This window comes from Podarcis cretensis (genome assembly GCF_951804945.1).
Source record: "Podarcis cretensis genome assembly, chromosome: 3".
Lineage (NCBI taxonomy): Eukaryota > Metazoa > Chordata > Lepidosauria > Squamata > Lacertidae > Podarcis > Podarcis cretensis.
Window position 1 is genome coordinate 26,101,207 of NC_137172.1, and position 22,504 is coordinate 26,123,710.

Here is a 22,504-nt window from a genome sequence, read left to right on the forward strand (position 1 = left end):
ATTCTCTGCAAAGCCATCTACTGCCATGGCTCTCACTGCCAGACCAAGAACTCCCAGCTTGGCTTCAAGGAGCAGCCGGTACAGAAGAGGTATAGATACATGGCTAAGTGCAAGCTAAGATATTGATCCAACAAGCGGCGCACACCCTGCGCTTTCCTTCTGAAGTCGCAGGGGTCCCAGGACTAGGCAAGCCAATGCATACTCTCCAACAATTCTCTGATGAAAATAGGGACAACCTACGGGACATTCCAGAATCAAATCAGAAACCGGGATGGCTTCTCTAAATCAGGGAAATCCCTAGAAAATAGGGACACGTGGAGGGTCTGCAAATGGGCCTTCCTTTGAATAGGCTGAGTCTGCAAGGTTTGCTCATGCTCATGTCTTCATGTCCTTGCAGATGGAGGTATCTGACTCCTGTGCCAACCTGCTTGACCATCATTTCCCCCCAGATTCTGTTCTCCATTCCTTAGACCAGTAAGGCACCCTTGAGGGCCTTGAGGGCAACACTGGCCTCTGTCCTTCTTTCCTCCCCTCCCTCCTCTGATGCCCTCTTGCCTCTCAAAGTCTTCCAGGGTTATTTGTTGCAGCAGCCCTGGCTACAAGCTCCCCAGGAGAATGGTGCCTCTGGGGCTGGCCAGGGGGTGCTGGTTGCCAGGAGCTGAAGCAGCCTCAGAGCAGGCAAGCAAGCAAGCAAGTGGGCGAGGGAGTCTAGCCAGCCAGTCCACCATCCCTTGCTGTTGGGAATGAACAGACAAGTGGGAGACTTGGCAGGCAGACAGCCAAGCGCTGTGCTGGACTTTCTTGTGCTTCCTATGTGCAAGGTGTGCCTGGGAGCTGAGTGCCCGGTGCTGAAGGGGAGCCTTTCCACCCTGCAGGCCCAGCAGCACCCACTGCTGCCTCCCAAGGTAAGGTACTGACCTAATGTTCACCTTTGGCCAGTCTCCATTGGGCCACCAAGGCTGGGTGCACCCTCTTCCCAGGCCCCTGTGTGAGGAAACACCTTTTGGGTGGCCAGGTGGGGCAGCTCAGAGACCAGGGGTGGTGGCTGCAGCTGCCTAGAGGATTCCCAAGGAGACAGAAGAAGAGAGGAGGCTGAGGAAACACTCCACAAAGAAGGGTGTTCAAAAAGGCGTGAGAGGCTGCCAGCTCTACAGGCAAGGGGTGACATAACTGGGCTCCTGAGACCCACAGGGGTGCTGCAGAAAGAATGCACTTGGTCAAGGAAGGCATGGACTCCGAAACGTTTAAAACCTCTGCCCTAGACTACTGACCTCCCTGCTCTCAGACACTTCTTGGTGTCCCAATTTCACCTTCCCCACGTTCCAGTTCCAACTCCATGAGCTGCTCCAATTCCTCCTCAGGATTCAACCTTTCCTTCCATTATGGTTCCGTGGGGCTCATGACGTCTACAGAGCCATATGGAACCACTGTCATGCAGTGACCTGCTACCGATGGTCAAAGCCAACTATAAATACTGGTGACCCTTTGGCAGCCAAATTGAATGCCAGTGGAGTTATAGCAGTGATTATGCATGGACAACTGTCAAAAAATAAAATAGCCCAGGTTTACCTTTGTGCTGCTCAGTTTTTGCTATTTGTTTGGAATGAAGGAATAGATTCTCTTATCAAAGTGACAGATGGCATGAAATGAAGAGGGATCACAAACACCTTAGGATTCTGATAGAGCAGAGACTGGGGCTAAAACAATATGACATTCACTAAAGGCAAGTGTAAGACACACCGTCATGCAGAAAAGAAAGACGGAGGCAAAGATTCAAAAATGGATGAGCACAAGTGCTGCTTTTGAAAAGCAGTGCATTCCTACTGGAAATTATAGCAGAAAACCCACTATACAGTCCTACCTTGGAAGTTGAAGGAATCCATTTCGGAAGTCCGTTTGACTTCCAAAACGTTCAAAAATCAAAGTGCAGCTTCTGATTGGCTACAGGAAGCTCCTGCAGCCAATCAGAAGTCGCAAGAGCCCCGTTGAACGTTCAGCTTCCAAAAATAGTTCACAAACCGGAACAGTCACTTCTGGGTTTGCGACGTTCAGGAGCCAAAACTTTCGGGAACTAAGCTGTTCGACTTCCAGGGTACAACTGTATTTCTAAAACCCCATGCAGAGTTAGTTCCATTGAGCAATGTAGGACTTAGTCTGAGTAAACATGGATTGGATTGTGCTGTAAGAGTACATTTACGGTGTGCTGCTTCTGCATAAGACTAAGGCATCATTAGCAAAACTGGTATATGAAAAGCCGGAAAAGTAATTATCTTTTTTCTCTTTAATTTTCAGCTATTGTTCTGTTCTAACAATATAAGAAGAGACCTGCTGGATTAGGTCAATGGCCCATCTGGTCCAGCACCCTGTTCTCACACTGCCTGTGAAAACTCCACAAACAGGACTTGAGGGCAACAGCACTCTCCCCACTTTGGATTCCCAGCAACCAGTATTCTGACAGTGGAGGTAAATTACGGACCCTCCAAGTGTCTCTGTTTTCCAGGGACATCCCTGATTTAGAGAAGCCACCTGGTTTCTGATTTAATCCTGGAATGTCCCACTTTTCCTTAGGATGTCCCTAGTTTCATTGAAGAAATGTTGAAGGGTATGGGGTTATCCAACCCCCAAGCTGTCTGAAGGCAATCCTGCACAGCGAAGTTTTTTAAATGTTTTATTATGTTTTTATATACAGTGGTACCTCGCAAGACGAATGCCTCGCTAGACGAAAAACGCGCAAGACGAAAGGGTTTTTCGTTTCTTGAGTTGCTTCGCAAGACGATTTTCCCTATGGGCTTGCTTCACAAGACGAAAACGTCCTGCGGGTTTGCTTCCTTTTTCTTAAAGCCATTAATACCCAGGGAATCCGCGCTCCACAAGACGAAAAAATCGCAAGACGAAGCAACTCGCGGAACGAATTAATTTCGTCTTGCGAGGCACCACTGTATGTCAGAAGCTGCCCAGAGTGGCTGGGGCAACCCAGTAAGATGTGTGGGGTATAAATAGTAAAATTATCGATATGGAATGGGACGGCCTAGTTTTCTTCGGAGAAATGTTGGAGGGTATGAAATTGTTACCATCATGGCTGGTAGGAATCATATCCAATTTCCCCATCTCCCCACACACAAACAGACTAGGAATGGAGGAACTGGAAGGGAGACAAGGACCAGCCGCTCACCACACTAAACTAATGAAATTTAAAAGCCTTTCCTCGCTCCTCATCCCATTCACTACTTTTCTCCTCTGACTCTGAAAAATTGGTGAGATACCTCATCACCGCCACCACCAGTTCACCTTCTGCAAATCCGGGGAGCCATTTCCCAATAGCCCTAGTCTGAATAAATAAAAACACTTGGGATTTGAACTTTTACTTATGCTGACCTAAGGAAGACGCTAAAAGCTTTGGACGGCACACTGGGTGGTGAGTGGAGGTGCTAGAAGTGTGAAAAAGGTTGTTGTTGGGGTTTTTTAAAACTCTGAGTGACTCATGAGAAGGCAAGAGTTCACCCTGTATCTTTCCAGTGTTGAAGACTATTTGTATGCTCACTGTAGCAAATGAAATACAGAGAAGAATACCAGCAAAACAATCGCTGAGGGCACAAGATACCAAATAGCCTGTAGGGTGAATAACACGGAGCCCATATGGTGAGCCATAAAACTCCTAGGGTGACCTTGGGAAAGTCACAAGCTCTCAGCCAGACAGGCTGGTTGTGAGGATCACTTGTGGTAACCTTTAAACATCTTGCCCTAAGCTCCTCAGAGGAAATGTGTGATACAAGTGTGCTAAACAAATTGATTCAGGTTACACCTGCAAGCACTGAAGAAGACTTCAATCCCACAGTGTCGATTTTCTAACTAGATTTTTCATAGATAAGGCACTCTACAGTACATGCCAGCCCACTAACTTGACCAAGCATCAAACCCAATTCATCAAGGGCTATGGTAAAAGTATCAACCCAGCACTGTTACTTCCAATCCCATGCTTCAGGGACAGGGAAGCTGCAGGCCTGCAGTTGTCGCTGGACTACCACTCCCATTATACCTGATCATTGGTTATGCTGGCTGGAGCTTTTCTGTGGTGGCTCCCCAATTATGGAATGCTCTCTCCAGAGAGGCTCACCTGGTGCCATCGCTTCATGTCTTTAGGCTCCAGGTAAAAACATTCCTCTTTACCCAGGCCTATGGCTATTAAATAATCAATGGCTTGAAAAAGTGTGAGGGACAGGAAAGCTACTATTCTGATGACTATATTATTATTAGGCTGTCTGTCAGTATGGTTTTTATTACATTTTTATTATGTTTTTTATCATTGATGTTCTGTCATGCGTTTTTGATGTTGTACACCACCCTGGGATGTTCTGATAAAGGGTGGTATATAAATTGAATTAATTATTTAATTACAAATTTTGAATTAATTAATTTGAATTAATTCACTCACATATTTTGAAGTGTGGCTGATCTAATTAATTCATGGCTATTGCCCATTGATCATTGATAGTATGTGTGGCAGAATATAAGAATATAAAAGGCAGAATATAAGAACAACAACAACAACATCTTGCCTGTCATAAAATGTGTCATAAAATGAATCTAAGGTTGCAGCTATTGAAATGCACACATATTATCAATGATCAATGGAAAATAGCCATTAATTAATAAGATCAGCCACACTTCAAAATCTGTGAGTCTATCTTTAAAAGAATATGAGAGGATAGCAGAGACTTAATTCACAATTAACAAATATAAGCAGCACAGAAAATGGTTTGTTTCAAACAAAGCATTTTTCCACAGAGCTTGGACAATTAAAAGATTCAAATAATACCTAGCATTATACAATGCACTTTAAATACTAAAGCGCTATCTGGACATTATTTCAGCGACCTTAAGAGCCTGGTCAAGGTCATAAAAGTGGGTGGCTTCCAAGGGTTTAATCCAATGGTGTCCTTATGCAACCAAGTACATGTGGGATGGAGAAGATGGGGGCATGGGGGGCTACAGGAGGCACGAGAGGAAGGTGGAGTCCCACTGCATGAGCTGAAGCCTACATGTGATGCTGGATTCCACCCAACAATCCTTGCCACAGCTCGGTAAGATGAGCAATGTTATTCTTATGTTGGATATGAGTGGGCATGTATGGGTAGTATTCCCTAGCATTGTTCTTTCTGGAGAAAGGGCAGAATCATATAATTCTAGAGTTGGAAGGGGTCATCTAGTCCTGCCCCTGCAATGCAGGAATTCTTTGCCCAATGTGGGACTCGAACCTACGACTCTGAGATTAAGAAGCTCTCTTCTTACTATATGTTATAAAGATACACTCAAACATGCAAGAGCAGCACCAGAATTTCTGAAAAACAGGCTTCCTGTTGAAGCCAGGCCATTTTCAAAGGCACATTGAAGCCAGTTCCCTGTTGGCTTCCCTGCAACTGTATCAAAGACAATCTGCCCTATCTTTGGCCTCATGTGTGGACCAATGGAGTGGGTAGCAAAGGGAGGAGCATAGAAAGAGGACGGTGTCCTTCTGTTTGTTGGACTGGGCATGTTGTTTGAATGCCTGATTATCGTCTTCCAAAGCAACTACTCTATTCCGGACTTAAAAATGGAAAACGTAATGCTTGTGGTCAACAAAAGAGCTTTAAAGACTCTCTCAAGGCAAATCTTTAAAAATGTAGGATAAACACTGACAACTGGGAAACACTGGCCTGCGAGCACTCCAGTTGGAGAACAGCATTTACCAAAGGTGTCATGGACTTTGAAGATGCTCAAACTCAGGGCAAAAGGAAGAAATGTGCTAACAGTTTGACAAACCCTCACCGTGATCAACTCGCGCCCGGATGCTTATGTCCCCACTGTGGAAGGATGTGTGGATCCAGAATTGGCCTCCACAGTCACTTACGAACTTACTGTTAAAACTGTGTTCATGGAAGACAGTCTTACTCAGCTACAAATGATCGCCACAAAAGGTCCTGGCTACCTCAAAGTCAATGCAAACCAAAGCCCATGATTCCACTCAGCTGACTACTCTTCATTTTAGAACTGTTTGATATAAATATGAAGATTCCCTGCTGAATCAGACCGGTGACCCATCTAGTCCAGCGTCCTGTTCTCACAGTGGCCAACCACCAGATACCAGTAGGAAGCACACAAGCAGGACCTGAGCGCAACAGCACTCTTCTGTCCTGCAGTTCCCAGGAGCTGGTATGCTTAAGCATACTGCCTCTGACTGTGAAAGTAAAATATAGCCCTCATGGTTAATAGCCACTGATAGCCTTCTTCTCCATGTGGTGACTCGCTGGTACTTATTTCAAGAAGGGTAGTAGCCATGTTGGGCCTTGGGCAGTGAGCACAACAAAGAATCTTCTTGCACCCTGTTACAGAAATTACGGGGGGGCGCACATCTTTAAAGTTGTTAAATGTTACAAACATTATGATAAACGTATCCTTTTGACTTGACAGCTCAAAGAAGTTACCTAGCTTTAACAATCATATAAAATCAACTCCTTTGCCAGTTTCCTCCATTTCAACACTATTTTGGTCTTGGAAAAACCCCAAGTGTGAGGACATGTATACACACCTCCTACCCCAGGAAGTGCCCAGATGTGACAAGTGCTGAGCTGATTGTTGGCCAAGGAAAGCCTAAGCCCATCACCAGACTTGCCAAGGGGTCCAGACATGCAAAGGACGTTCTATTGTACTTTGGGTGGTGGGACTTCAGAAGTGTTTGCCTATGCTAATCTTATACCTGGGTCTTTCCCTGATATGTCTGCTTATGCTAATATTGTACCAAGGACTTGTCTGGACATGTTTGCCAAGGTTAAACTAGTGTAACCCCTGTCTACCCCTCCCCTTTTGTGACATGTCAGTGATGTAGCAATAATGTATCAATAATGCTGTACGAACTGTATTCTGGGATATGGTGGGAAAGTTTTAAAAGTCATTGTCACCGCATCCTCGGGGTTCAAAATTCCTCTTTGAACTTGTTGCACAATAAACTTTTGTCTACAGCTATTTGCTCCGGTTGGTGGCTGGACTCCTTCCTTTATTCCGCAGGAACTCGCAAGCTCTGCCTGACGAGCTGGGTGACTGAGCAGCCTCACACCTAGATTTTTCCGTAACACAACCTAAAGACGAACCTTTATTGTGGTAATAGCCTTTGCGCACAACAGATGAAGCAGATTGCAATCCACAAAACTTTATGCCCTAGTAAATTTTTGGAATGATAGCCAACTAAGTCATATTAGGAGTTAAGCGAGCTCCAAGTATGACTAACATTGCAGTACAATGCTAACAACATCTACTCAGAAGTAAATCTCATTGAGTACAGCCTTAGTCTTTAATGTGCCACAAAACCAGCTGCTGGTTAACCTACAACTACATTCCCTATGCACAATGCTTTTCCCCTAGGGGGTACCTAAGGGTACGCAGTACTGGCACCTCTTTTTTTTGTTTGTTTGTTAAAAAGTGTGGCACTTACTGTAACAGCTTCATGGTGAATAGCGGCACCTATTTTTCTAGGGGGGGGGGAGCACTGCCGTTACACACTGCAGGCATACCATCAATATGGTAACTGAGGGAAGTAGTTTGATTGTGTGTGGGGGTTTTTTTAAAAAAAGAAAAACTGCAAACCCTCCAATTTTTATAAACCACAACAAAAAGCATTATCTAATCCCCTCAGTGCATGACAGAATATGAGCAATTTTAGGAAAGTATGGAAAGAGAAGACTATTTATATCTTTCCTGAGCCAAATTAAAACTGGCAAGCCTATGACAGATTCACATAAGTTCACATTCTCAAGCAGTTCCCCCACCCCCTCCATAAACAGAATATAGAAATATGTTCTTCCCATTCCAGTGCTATGCACCAGGGACTGCCTATGTTTTACTCTCATTCTTATTTGTTGTCTGTTGAGCACATATAATGGGGGGAAATACTTCACACTTCTTGTCTCATTCGTCTTCTCTCATCTCTCACCACAGCTCCAGGAAAATTCCCAAGGCTGCGCAATTGGTCAATTAAATGGCTGAGCTAATCTCCTGGGACCAACTGCTATAGGTTGTTCAGTGGAACAACTAGCTTTCATTTTTGCCACTGTTGTTTTGCCACAGGGTCTTTGCCACTGTTGTTTTGACCATTTATAATTATTTTACCCACAGCGGGTGGCGCTGTGGGTAAAAGCCTCAGCGCCTAGGACTTGCTGATCGAAAGGTCTGCCAACCTAGCAGTTCGAAAGCACCCCCGGGTGCAAGTAGATAAATAGGGACCGCTTACTAGCGGGAAGGTAAACGGCGTTCCGTGTGCTGCGCTGGCTCGCCAGATGCAGCTTGTCACGCTGGCCACGTGACCCGGAAGTGTCTGCAGACAGCGCTGGCTCCCGGCCTATAGAGTGAGATGAGCGCACAACCCTAGAGTCTGGCAAGACTGGCCCGTACGGGCAGGGGTATCTTTACCTTTTTAATTATTAAACTATTCGTTACCATTGTTGGATGTGATTTATTATTTGCTGACATTTTGCTGGGTTGATTATCTTAATACAGTGGTACCTCGGGTTAAGTATTTAATTCGTTCCAGAGGTCCGTTCTTAACCTGAAACTGTTCTTAACCTGAAGCACCACTTTAGCTAATGGGGCCTCCTACCGCCACCGTGCAATTTCTGTTCTCATCCTGGAGCAAAGTTCTTAATCCGAGGTACTATTTCTGGGGTGGCAGAGTCTGTAACCTGAAGCGTATGTAACCTGAAGCGTATGTAACCTGAAGCATATGTAACCCGAGGTACCACTGTATGTATATTTCATGTTATGTGAAAAGGAGGTTTGTGTTTTATGTTAATTGGTTTAAAGTATTTGTTTCTTAGGGACGCAGGTGGCGCTGTGGGTTAAAGCCTCAGCGCCTAGGGCTTGCCGATCGAAAGGTCGGCGGTTCGAATCCCTGCGGCGGGGTGCGCTCCCGCTGCTCGGTCCCAGCGCCTGCCAACCTAGCAGTTCGAAAGCACCTCCGGGTGCAAGTAGATAAATAGGGACCGCTTACCAGCGGGAAGGTAAACGGCGTTTCCGTGTGCGGCTCTGGCTCTGGCCAGAGCAGCGATGTCACGCTGGCCACATGACCCGGAAGTGTCTCCGGACAGCGCTGGCCCCTGGCCTCTTAAGTGAGATGGGCGCACAACCCCAGAGTCTGTCAAGACTGGCCCGTACGGGCAGGGGTATCTTTACCTTTACCTATTTGTTTCTTAACCGTTTTCATTCAGGTTCATTCAGATTGAATTCTTGTGGGATGTAGTTTTTGCTGCATGCTTTTTTCATTTCTATGGGTTGCAAACTGCCTTGAGTATAGCAATGCAGAAGGATTAAATTAAATTTAAAATGGCATTCGCAACATCAACCCAATTAAAATCTTGTTTGATTTTAAGAGCATAAAAAGATAGTTCTTAATCATTTCAGCTTTCTCTTGAATTGTGTATAATTTTATGCTCTTTTTAAAAAGTGGGAATTAGGATAAAGAGAATAAATGTATTACCTTACCGGCTACAAACTGGGGGTACCCATGTTCTAGTGTTCTAACTCCTTGATGCTCAGGAGTCACACATTTCTCTCCTTTCTTTCCCTGATCCCTCTCCCCATTTCACAGCTTTATGCTTGTGTCCATTGCACTCCAGGTAGCCATTGGACCTTACTGCCTTGGTCAAATTAGTCCAACTGCCTTTGGGCTGTTCAACGTGTCCCAAGACACTCACTGCCTTGACACAGTGGGCCACAAAGAACAATATTCCTTTCTATGCTGTTTAAAGTGTTGCTCTGACAGCCCCTTTCCAAAGAAATGCCAACATAATAAGCTCAATTTGCTCTTCTTTGACAAATGATATCACCATATATTATCCCTGGGGTGTAATTGAGACCTTAATTTCTTTCGGCTTAATATAGACTGAGAGGCTTATGTAGGTTGCTCTGCTTTGTCAAGTTTTTTTTTTTAAAAAAAAAAAGTTTAACGTTGTCAGTTGATGCAGAAATAACACCTTTTCAATAGCAACTCAGAGATAAATCGTCTTTTCTTCCTGCTGCAATAGGGGATTGGGTTGTGGGAAGATTTAAAGTTGTGCTGCACGTACTATGCTTTAACAGGCCTGAAGGTGTAACTTCCGAAACCAACAAGAAGTTGATGGCACCACCAAACTGGTGGAACGTCCTTTCAAAGAAGGCTCAGCGATCCCAATACACTAGGGCTGGGCAATATCCGATTTTCAACATCGCAATATATCACCAGATAAACATCGTGATATAATAAGGATGGAGCTATATAGAGGCATCAGTTGGCTTCACAGTTTTTCCCGCATAATGATTTTTGCATAGCACACACACAAACACATCAGGATTCATGATATATTGCCAGGTCAAAAATTATGAAACTGATGTCACGATATGGACTTCAAACCGGATTTGGATGATATGTCGATATGTTGCCCAGCCCTATGGTTCAATGCTTTATTTATTAATTTTTTACAAGGTTACTGATAACTTTTGCGTTCTGCTGGCTGCTTAGGAATGGTTGATTCAGGCAACAAGAAAAGAGAGTCTGGCTTACGAAAAGGATGGTCTGGTTGCCCAAAGCAAAAGCTGTGTGCTCCAGCATCTTCCAAATTTAATGCAACTTGCAATACGGTATTTTCAGACACCACAAAATAATCAAACAAATATGTTATGCCCCCTAAACATGCATCATTTCATAAACTTTGGAGTTGTTTTCTGCATTGGGCTTGGACTATGATAAAGTAGCCCTCACCTGAAGAAGAAATAATAATAATAAGGCACACTTATATAAAGCAAATTTCCACTTGTATTGGAGTGGGAGATAATTCTATTAACAAGGCCTTCGGGCCAACCCAATGTATTGCCCAGTCTGTGAACATAGTAGTTTTGCAATATTTCACTCGCGATCCATTCCATCTCCTTTTCCACTTTCTGTTCAAATTTCGAGCTCCACCACTTCCCCTTTCTCGGACTACATGACATTTCTTTCTACTGAGGTGAAGGTTGTGCTTTGTTTTCTGTGCTTCTCCTCCATTACTTTAGATTGGAAGCTGAACATTTTCCTTGCCTAACATCAAGCTTTTCTCTAATTTATTTGGTTAAGCAAACGTTGCTTCGCATTACCAAGTAAATGCCCCATTCAGAAGGTGCTGAATATTTGGAGGATCAACAGACCCTGACTGGTGTCAGAGAGAGAAATCAAAACCCTCCAACATCACAAAAGTTCTCTGTGAGGAAAGAGAACAGCCAGAACAATGAATCAAAGATGTAGTGATGCACAATCACAGAAGGATAGTCCTATAAAGCTAGTGATAAACTCAAGTATCCTACTGGCTCCAGAGGACTGTAAACCTGACAGTACACAAAAAAGAAGAAGCCCATTGCTGTATCAACATAGATGAATATGTGGATCAGATCTGAAACATTAAGTTTGAGGTGTTGTGAAAAATCAGTCTCTAATGGGTCACGTAGTCATGTAAAGGTTTCACTCGTTTACTTGCTAGAGCATGCCAACAAATCAGATCTGAGTCTGATCATTTTTAGCATAGCTCACTTAATCCCCACACCCAAAAGTCAGTCAGTTCCCATGATGCATGTGACTCAGCCAAAGGGGCTGGAAGCAGATGCCTGTGCTGGATTTTGTTTCTGGGCAGGGGGAAACAAACAGGCAGCAGTAGCAGATTTGTCCCAGAACTGAACTCAACACACTTATTGAGGACACATTCATGCCATATATTTAAAGCACTAAGACACCACTTTAACAAGTCATGGCTTTCCACCAAGAACTCTGGGAGCTGTCATTATTTAAGAGTGCTGACAGCTGCTAGGAGACCCCTATTGCCCTCCCAGAGCTACAACTCCTAGAAGGGTTTAACAATCAATCCTTCTTCTGAGGGAACTCTGGGGCATCAAGAATAAGGGGGAAGCCCATAAGCAAGTGAAATATATATGCTTGGGAATTTAGGATGCTGCCTTATATTGAGTCTGGCCATTTATCCATCTAGCTCAGTGTTGTCTACAGAGGCTGGCAATGGCTCTCCAGGATTCCACCAGCATTCTTTTATAAATATAAGAATACGGTACCTATTTGTGTGATGCTGGCACAAAACCCCCTGAGCAAACACTATGCAATGGAATGAAATATCATTATCCCCCCCCCATCTCTCTTCACCCCCTCTCCCCTCTCTTCTCCCCCTACCATATCATGTGTATGACAGAAGGGTCTCATACCAAACACAAATGAACTGTGAAAAAGACTCTATGAATTGAAAGTGGTATGCTAAACAGGCTAAACAGGCAGCCCCTGTTTGCGCACGTTCAATACGTGCATGACTGTGTAGATGCGCATTGCGCTGAACTCAGAAGTGACCCAGATGTCATAGAAATGTCACTAAAAGGGCAGAATGGGGGTGTAAGCAGGCTTTTCCCATGGGTTTTACTTCTACACAATTTCACCTGCGCATGCATGCATGCCTTGGAACATAAACAGGGGGCTGCCTGTATGTACTTTTTTGCTTCACAAGAAAACCTTTCATAAAACCTAATTTTTAAAAATACAGTCATACCTCGGGTTACAGACGCTTCAGGTTGCATTTTTTCGGGTTACAGACCGCCGAAACCCAGAAGTACTGGAATGGGTTACTTCCGGGTTTTGGCAGTCAGGCATGTGCAGAAGCGCTAAATCGTGCTTTGCGCATAAGCGCCGAATCACAACCCGTGCGTGCGCAGATGAGCCACTGCGGGTTGTGAATGATGTGGGTTGCATCCCACACGGATCACGTTCGCAACCCGAGTGTCCACTGTAAATGAATAAAACTGACCCAAAGAAGGGGGGGAGCAGCATTCTCTCCCAGCCCCTAACATGCAGATGCCAGGTATTGAACCTGGGGCTTTCTGCATGCAAAGCAGATGCTCTGCCACTGAGCTACAACCCCTTCCCTTACACACCCACACACCAGGCATCAACATAGTACAGCTGAAAAGACACCCAGCATATGGAATCTAACATGACCCAGAGACACCGCCTCCTACTCACAACTCCAAGCAGCCAAGCAACCACTTGAGCAACGTCAATGTAGCCTGGGAAGGCAGAAATTTCCTTCTCCTGTAGAATTGCCTGTTGAAGAATCCAGAGCTGAAGCCTCATCTAGTCGCTGCTTCTTCCGATAGTTACTTCTCAAGCAGTCAGAGCCAGGTGTTCCCTTTGCAGCATCCGGGGCAGCCCATCAATGAGGTGAGGTCAAGCCATTGGCCTCAGGTGGCAGATCTGACCGCATGACCCTGCCATTCTGCTGCTGCCAGACCCAAGAAGGCTTCACCCACTCCGCCCTCGCTGTTCCCATGGCACCAGCGCCGCTGCCAATGCGTTGCAGCGGCAGTGTGGGCCCAGCTACAGGTGAGGGTGCAGTTGCAGTGGCAGGGTGGGCAGCAGTGGGTGCAATGGCAAGGCCAGGAAGGAAGGAGGGGTGGCATCCAGGCCTTTTGCCTACAACGGCAAAACATCCCAGGCTAGCTCTGGCAGCACCGCAACTCTAGAATTTGTTCCTTAGCAAGGTTCGTCAAGTTTTTCCATGCTGCATTTTTCAAAAAGTTGGTTAATCATTTGCTTTCCTGCCCCATGGCTTTTGATAGCTGTTGGTTCGATGCTGGATGGGAAACTTTCCATGGTCTTATACTTTCTGAATTGTTAAAATGTGATCTAGAAGAGTGTGTGTGCATGGCTGTTTAATTGCAAGCCATCTCTGGCATCTTTTGAACCTAATATTTTAAGACAGATGAAGTGCTTGCTGAAACTGGAGAAGCCATCAAGCAAACATGGGGCAGTGACTTTTTCAATCAGTTTTGACTATATACTTTTTGCATTCATATGTTACAGTGATAAAGAAAATAAAGCTGCACAAAAATGCTTAATGAATCTGGGGACTAAAGGTCATTATATAAATTTCAGTCTCAATGTTTCATGAGGTATTAGCTTATTGTGCTTCCCATTGCCTGTAAAACAAACAAATCTATAAATACTTTTGTGAAGTACTATTGTGAATTGATTGCAAATTCTTGAGAATTTGCAATCAATTAGTGGTTGCAGCCTGGGAAGGCAGAATGACATTTATTTAAGCACATGTGTAGATGGAGAGCAACTAACCAACTTTTGGTTTAAAAAGCCATTTTTCTCCCCAGTCAACTGATCTTGGTAAATGATTAGATGGCAAGTGGAAACAAAACTCACCTCATCAACATTCTCAAATGCGTTGATCACATCATACGGCAAACAGGACAGAAGGTCAATGACAAACCATGTCTTCAAGTAATTCATGCGAATCAGTTTTGGGTCAGAGATCACTTCTCCAGCTGGCCCAACAAACGTGGTGTGGAAATTAAGCACAATGTCTACCAGAAAAATGACGTCAACAATGCTGTCCACTACCAGCCAGGCCACATTGTTCTGTTTCGTTTTAAAGGAGACGTTGTAAGGGACCAAAATAGCCGTGTAGAAGGTTAAAATCAGGATGACCCAATCCCAAGTGGTCTTGAAAACACAGTAATGTAAAATGATATGTGGTGGGGTCTTTGGTGCCTCTTGTTTGTACTGAGGGAGGATCTCAGAGCCCAGTTGCAGGACCTGCTTGGAAAACAGGAAGAGGAAAAGCCTTTCACTATTAAAAAAAACAAAACAGCATGCTTTTTTCCAATTATCACATGGGCCATCTTTCCTTAAAATAAAAGGGCTCATGATGACTCCTAGAGCAATCCTAACCATATCTATGCCTTCTCCTGAATCAAGCCATTGTTCCATTTAAGCCCTGCATTGTCTTCACGGACGCGCTATGGCTCTCCAGGGGTTTCCAGCAGGAGACAATCCCAGCCCTACCTGAAGATGTTGGGATTGATGCACAGCAGATGTTCTAGCTTTCTTTCTGGATGTTTCCCCAAGTATCTGTTACAGTTGTTCTTGCAGACTTAAAATCAAGTGCTGCTCCGACATTTGTAGGACCATTAGGAGACCAGAAGCATTATGGGCCCCTCAGCACAGTTAGGCTGCACCCAAAACACATCTGACCCCTTTCAAAGTCCCCTTACGCTCTTTTTCCTCTACAACATCTACTGGTTCCCAGTGTGCTGGAATGCACTGGAGCTTAGACGTGGGCTCGGCAATATAAAAATAATGAATGCAGTATTTAACTGGCAAATAATTATACACATCTCGTATGTGCAGAACATACTGTATTATTTACAATGAATTCACCAGCTGTCCTGGTTTAAATTTATGTGAAGTCTAATCCGATGCACCAATTTAGCAAGGAATTGTCTAGCAATGAATATATGGCCTACTTAAAGCAGAGGTAAAATCCTGAACAGCAGCAGCATTGCTTTCTATAAAAAAGTCAATGCACTAGCTCTCTGCTTGGACATTTACTTGACGTTTCCAAGTGTTAGCAAAGTCAAAGATATGCAGGCATTTATCAACAAATCTTAGGACCTGCTACATTCAGATTTGGCAGATGCATTCTTATAAGGCACTCCAAGAGCTGCACCAGTTTAATGCTTCCAAATGTGGCCCACCCTTGAGGCCAGGTGAGGCACCTGTATCAGGCCCCAGGGTTAAAGGGACAGGATGAAGGATCTAGGGCAAAAGACCCGACTCAGGATAGACCAGGGAATGAGTCTGCCTCATCTTTGCCGCCGCTGCTGCTGCTGCTTGAAGAATTTGTCTCCAAAGGGTGTTGTTCTGGCACCATGATATCATAACATTCAGGCCCAGTGCGGCTGTGGAGATTATCCCTGCCCCTCCACACCTCAAAGTGGCTCATCTTGCGAATCTCGGCAGATACTGATGGGACACTAGCTGCAGCAGTTGGAGTTTGTGGCCCCCTATCAATCCCCTTGATTTCCCACCAATTCGCTCCAAGCAAACATCCCACAAATAGACCTCCCTTGTCAATGGAATTCAGGTGAGCTGTTCCCAAGAGTCAGGCGCTATTGATTCAAGTGGGCTTACAATAATAATCACACGTTACCTCAGCAAGCCGGGAGTGCTTGTGGACATTCTCTCCTTTCTGTACGCTTGGAGCGAGCTGCTGCAGGACTCCCCGACTGCTGGTGAGTGCACGGGTTAAGCGAGCAAACTTCCCCCAGCCTGAAGGCGATACAAGAAATTGCACAACGGTTATTACAAACAGCCAGCTATATTGTGCAAAGCAATTCTAGGAATATCCTGAATCATCCCCATTGTTTTGTCACATCAGATTTCCTTGAGAAATAAAAAAATTCCCCTTGCTTTCCAAAAGGGGGACGGTATTTGTCTGTGGTACAAAAAAATAATAAAAAATAGCCCTCTGTATACTTGAGTTTACATCTGTGAAATCTAGTGGGGCTTAATTCTGAGTAGACCTGCATGGGAGTGTGAATTGTAATCTGAAGCAGCCATGGCAAAAATTAAAGCAGGTCAGCCTTTATCCCAGATGAGATAACACTTCTGGCTCAGCTGTGTCTGTAGCAGCACTGGCTCTGACCACTGACAGATAACCCCTGCAAGAAATGCAGTTCTCAACAGGAAGGGGGGACAGGTTACCCAACCCTGCTCTAATACATTTACTCTGCTGTGTTCAATAAGAAGGATTCTCTTTAATGAAGTAACACTGCAATGTACGGAGCATATAATGGCTCATTAAAAACAACCAAGGGAGTAATCAACCAAGCAGTGATTCTGTGTGACTTCTATTCATTTCACTGAAGTGACAGGAAATAACTATCAGTGTCTGGATGGCATCCAGACCATCACCACTCCTGTCACATTTCATTTCTTATTTGTTCCTCAATGTTTTTATCCTGGTGCTTATATGTTATGTTATGTTTATATTATTATATTATATTATATTATATTATATTATATTATATTATATTATATTATTATAGATTCGGTCCCTCTTCCCTCCAACAATAAGCCAAAATTTGCACAACTGCAGCTATGCCCTCCTCTTACCACCTTTCTCCTCCAACAAATGAGACACAGCATGGTGAAAAGTAGGGTTCCAACCCTCGGATTATATTATGAGTTTGCTGCTTTCCAGGACCATGGATTTGGAAGGATTAGCTCATATGTTTACACAAGGAATATGAGAATTCATTGATGAAGTATGCAGGTGAGGCGCAATGTCAATAATTCTGTATAAACTTGGGTTTATAAGGCTTGGGAGGGTATAGCTATCAATGTAGACCTAATGGCCATATTTACCTCCAGAAACAGAAGCAGTATGCATCTGTATACCAAAACATGAGTATGGAGCATTCTTGGGTGATTGTATCCAACTGGAGGGCTTCCCATGGGCATCTGGAGGGCCACTGTGAGAACAGAATGCTTTGGTCTGATCCAGCAGGGATTTTGTAACATACTTAATACATGGGAAAGGACATGGGACACATATATACTAATTAGACCATGGGTCCATCTAGCTCAGTGTTTCCCAAACTTGGGTCTCCATATGTTTTTGGACTACATCCCTCGCTAGCAAGACCAGTGCTCAGGAATGATGATAGCTGTAGTCCAAAAGCAGCTGGAGCTCAGTATTGTCTACATTGACTGGCAATGACTAGCCAGGCTTTTAGGCAAGAATCTCATAGAATCATAGAATCATAGAGTTGGAAGAGACCACAAGGGCCATCGAGTCCAACCCCCTGCCAAGCAGGAAACACCATCAGAGCACTCCTGACATATGGTTGTCAAGCCTCTGCTTAAAGACCTCCAAAGAAGGAGACTCCACCACACACCTTGGCAGCAAATTCCACTGTCGAACAGCTCTTACTGTCAGGAAGTTCTTCCTGATGTTTAGGTGGAATCTTTTTTCTTGTAGTTTGGAACCATTGCTCCGTGTCCGCTTCTCTGGAGCAGCAGAAAACAACCTTTCTCCCTCCTCTATGTGACATCCTTTTATATATTTGAACATGGCTATCATATCACCCCTTAATCTCCTCTTCTCCAGGCTAAACATGCCCAGCTCCCTTAGCCGTTCTTCATAAGGCATCATTTCCAGGCCTTTGACCATTTTGGTTGCCCTCCTCTGGACACGTTCCAGTTTGTCAGTGTCCTTTTTGAACTGTGGTGCCCAGAACTGGACACAGTACTCCAGGTGAGGTCTGACCAGAGCAGAATACAGTGGCACTATTACTTCCCTTGATCTAGATGCAATACTCCTATTGATGCAGCCCAGAATTGCATTGGCTTTTTTAGCTGTCGCGTCACACTGTTGGCTCATGTCAAGTTTGTGGTCAACCAAGACTCCTAGATCCTTTTCACATGTACTGCTCTCAAGCCAGGTGTCACCCATCTTGTATTTGTGCCTCTCATTTTTTTTGCCCAAGTGCAATACTTTACATTTCTCCCTATTAAAATTCATCTTGTTTGTTTTGGCCCAGTTCTCTAATCTGTCAAGGTCATTTTGAAGTGTGATCCTGTCCTCTGGGGTGTTAGCCACCCCTCCCAGTTTGGTGTCATCTGCAAATTTGATCAGGATGCCCTTGAGTCCATCATCCAAGTCGTTGATAAAGATGTTGAATAAGACCGGGCCCAAGACAAAACCCTGTGGCACCCCACTAGTCACTCTTCTCCAGGATGAAGAGGAACCATTGATGAGCACCCTTTGGGTTCGGTCAGTCAGCCAGTTACAAATCCCCGGAGTGGTAGCATAGTCAAGACCGCATTTTACCAGCTTCTTTACAAGAATATCATGGGGCACCTTGTCAAATGCCTTGCTGAAATCAAGGTAGGCTACATCCACTGCGTTCCCTTCATCTACCAGGCTTGTAATTCTGTCAAAAAACGAGATCAGGTTAGTCTGACACGACTTATTTTTCAGAAATCCATGCTGACTATTGGTGATCACAGTATTCCTTTCTAGGTGCTCACAAACTGTTTGCTTAATGATCTGCTCCAGAATCTTCCCTGGTATTGATGTCAGACTGACTGGGCGGTAATTATTTGGGTCCTCTCTTTTCCCCTTTTTGAAAATAGGGACAACATTTGCCCTCCTCCAGTCTGCCGGGACTTCGCCTGTTCTCCAGGAATTCTCAAAGATGACTGCCAGTGGTTCTGAGATCACATCTGCCAGTTCTTTTAATACTCTTGGATGCAGTTCATCTGGCCCTGGAGACTTGAATACATCTAAACTAGCCAAGTATTCTTGTACTATCTCCTTAGTTATTCTGGGCTGTGTTTCCTCTGCTGAATCATTTGCTCCAAATTCTTCAGGTCGGGCATTGTTTTCTTTATCGGAGAAGACTGAGGCAAAGAAGGCATTGAGGAGTTCAGCCCTTTCTGTGTCCCCTGTTTGCATTTCACCAGCTTCTCCTCTGAGTGACCCCACTGTTTCTTTGTTCTTCCTTTTGCTACGAACATACCCATAAAAGCCTTTTTTGTTGCTTTTAACCTCTCTAGCAAGCCTGAGTTCATTCTGTGCTTTAGCTTTTCTGACTTTGTGTCTACACGTGCTGGCTATTTGTTTGAATTCCTCTTTGGTGGTTTCCCCCCTTTTCCATTTTTTGTACACATCCTTTTTTAATCTTAACTCAGTTAAAAGTTCTTTAGATAGCCACCCTGGCTTCTTTAGGCACCTTCCATGTTTCCGTCTCATTGGTATTGCCTGAAGTTGTGCTTTTACTATCTCCCTCTTAACAAACTCCCAGCCATCATGAACTCCCTTTCCTTTTAGTATTACTGTCCATGGGATCTCACCCAGCACTTTCCTAAGTTTTATGAAGTCGGCTTTCTTAAAGTCAAGAAATTGAGTCCTAGTATGCTTGGCTGCTCCTTTCCGCTGTATAGTAAACTTCAGAAGAGCATGATCACTCGCGCCTAATGATCCTTCCACTTCTACCCCACTAACCAGGTCATCAACATTGGTTAGGACCAGATCTAAAATGGCTGTTCCTCTTGTTGCTTCTCCCACTTTCTGGACAATGAAGTTGTCTGCAAGGCCAGTGAGGAATCTGTTTGACCTTATGCTCTTGGCTGAGTTTGACATCCAGCAAATATCCGGGTAATTGAAGTCCCCCATTACTACTATCTCCCTTCCTTTTGCATGCTTGGCCATCTGTTCCAGGAAGGCATCATCTATGTCCTCCGTTTGGCTTGGGGATCTATAGTAAACTCCCACAATGAGGTCCCTGTTATTCATCTCTCCCTTAATTTTGACCCAAATGCTCTCACTTTGGCTGTGAGGTTCTAAATCTTGGATCTCTTCACAGGTATACACATCCCTGACATATAACGCCACTCCTCCTCCTTTCTTGTCTGGTCTGTTTCTCTGAAATAGATTGTAACCCTCCATTTTTACATTCCAGTCGTGGGACTTATCCTACCAGGTTTCAGTGATGCCTATTATGTCATATTTAGTTTGCTGTACCAAGCTCATCTTGTTTATTACCCATGCTTTGCGCATCTCTCCCAGACACCAGGAGTTAAACCTGAGATGTTCTTCATGCCAATCAGATGCTTTACCATTGAGCTACAGAAATTGAGTGTGTGGGGGGCTGGGGTCAAGAAGAGGGTAGGCACAAAAGTTCCATGCATCCCAGAACATAGCACTGTTTGCAGCCATGTAGTGAAAGATATTACACACAGAGAGAGACTAGGAGTTTACTGTGAATGAATGATAGCAGATCACAGAGTATGGTGTAGACTACATCTTCTCTTTGCATGATTGCACTGGAATAACTCACTTAATATTACAGTCTTATTGCAGGTTTCAATTGTGTGAAAATTGCTCTGTCTGCATGGAGTGGAACTCCCATTAGCAGCTTGCCATGTAGAACATAGTTGTATTTTCAGCTAGCTACAAGGTGATTCCTTGTGTTTCTGCAAAGATTAATTGGAGGAATGAACAACTGCCACGATAACTAAGGCTTGCTGACTCTGACACTGAAGGTGCAATCCTGTGCATGTCTACTCAGAAGTAAGTCATTAAGTCCAATGGGACTTACTTCTAGATCAGCGTGCTTGGACATGCAACCTAAATGCATAAACTGTATTAACCACTGGTGCTGTCCGTGGTGCTGAACCTACTGGCTTGCTTTACGGGCCTTTATGTGATGATGAGGCAACAGGCCATATCGTTTTTAATTTGTTCTAGATTCATACAAACAAGCAGCAGCTTTTTGAAAGAGAAGGGGGGGCTTTTTGCTCAAATGGCATGGCTTCAAACACAAGACAACACTAGCAATGAGAGCTCCCATTCTAAAAAAAACATCGTCTAAGTGCTTTATCTCACTACAGTCCCTGTATAGCACTGCCTGGTTTTAGATAAGAGAAAGGCTGGAATATTATAGAAGAAATAAGAGGATAAGAGTTCTCATCATGCATGTAAAATAGCAAGAATGAAGAGAAGCGAACCGGAGGGAAGGCTAAAATCAGTAACATCTATAATGGAACAAGGACTGAGAATGTCCCCTCGCACCCTAGAATGCAGGAATCCATGTTTACATTCTCTTAATCTTATTACAACACATCACTACAGAAGCCCGAGGAGAGGCATGGCTGTCTCCCATACACAGAAAATAGACAAGGACTGATTATTCTCATTAGTCAGCGAAGGCAAATGAAAGTGCAGCAGACTTAAGACTATAGCACAGAATGCCAATAGCAGGCGAAACAGTTCATTATTTTTAGCAGTGGGGTGACATTAAAGGGAAGAAGAACTTCCAAGGCTGGGGCTACACAAAACCAGGCTCTGTCCCCGTGGCACAGCATGAGGATCCAAAGACCTGTGACACTAGATTTTCTGCGAACCTGGTGCTGCCCAGTCCTATTCATACTTACTCTGAATTCCCATTCAGTGCAGTAGGACTTACTCCCAAAGAAGTATATGCAGGTTTACAGTTTTAAACTTGCTTTTTTTCTTCTTCTTCAAACAGCAGCTTCCCCCTCCCTTTGCCACATTACAAGCTGCTTTTGAAATGAGGAAATTTCAACATTAGATCATTCTGTGCCATGGGGAATAGTGAGGAGGCTGTTCAAATACTTTTTGAAAAGTCCAAAATTGTGCAGAGCTAAGTCTATTGTGTGAACCTCAGCAGCTCCCCATTAGTAGAATGCACCCCCAAATCTCACATTCAGAACACTAAGCCTCATGCACAAGAAACTGTTTCCAACACCACCTTGACCAGGGCTAATCAATGGGGAAGGGCTTTAGCTTAGTGACAGATCACATGCTTTGCATAGAGAAGGTCCCAGGTTCAAGCCCCGACATCTCCAGGCAGGGCCAGAAACCCTGAAGAGATGCTGCCAGTCAGTGTAGACAATACTGAGTTAGATGAACCAATGCTCTGATTTGCTTTAAAGCAGATCCCTATATTCCTCTTGCTAATCTGCTGTTCAGGAGTGTCACCACATTCAGGGCTTTTTGCCCTGAGTGACCGATAAGCACTGGGAGCATCCAGCGGTCAATCAAAGTCTGGTTCATTACGACAGTGAACAGCTCATCCAAGGCATGAGCACGACCCACTG

General features: G+C 44.4%; 1 protein-coding gene and 1 long non-coding RNA gene across 4 annotated transcripts in view; one reads left to right on the forward strand and one right to left on the reverse strand.

The window, feature by feature from the left end:
- The window catches only part of LOC307212088, a 181,782-nt gene extending 164,123 nt beyond the window's left edge, over window positions 1-17,659 (forward strand). The window contains exon 3 of the long non-coding RNA XR_013836813.1: window positions 17,619-17,659. This is a non-coding gene — a long non-coding RNA (uncharacterized lncRNA). The remainder of the gene's footprint in view (window positions 1-17,618) is intronic.
- KCNH1 (potassium voltage-gated channel subfamily H member 1) overlaps window positions 1-22,504 on the reverse strand; it is a 236,001-nt gene that overhangs the window by 167,194 nt on the left and 46,303 nt on the right. For all 3 annotated transcript variants that reach the window (XM_079968555.1, XM_079968553.1, XM_079968554.1), the window contains exons 5-6: window positions 16,026-16,144; window positions 14,237-14,629 (exon numbers count right to left, since the gene is read on the reverse strand). In XM_079968555.1, the coding sequence (XP_079824681.1) occupies window positions 14,237-14,629; window positions 16,026-16,144 (512 nt within the window). The remainder of the gene's footprint in view (window positions 1-14,236; window positions 14,630-16,025; window positions 16,145-22,504) is intronic.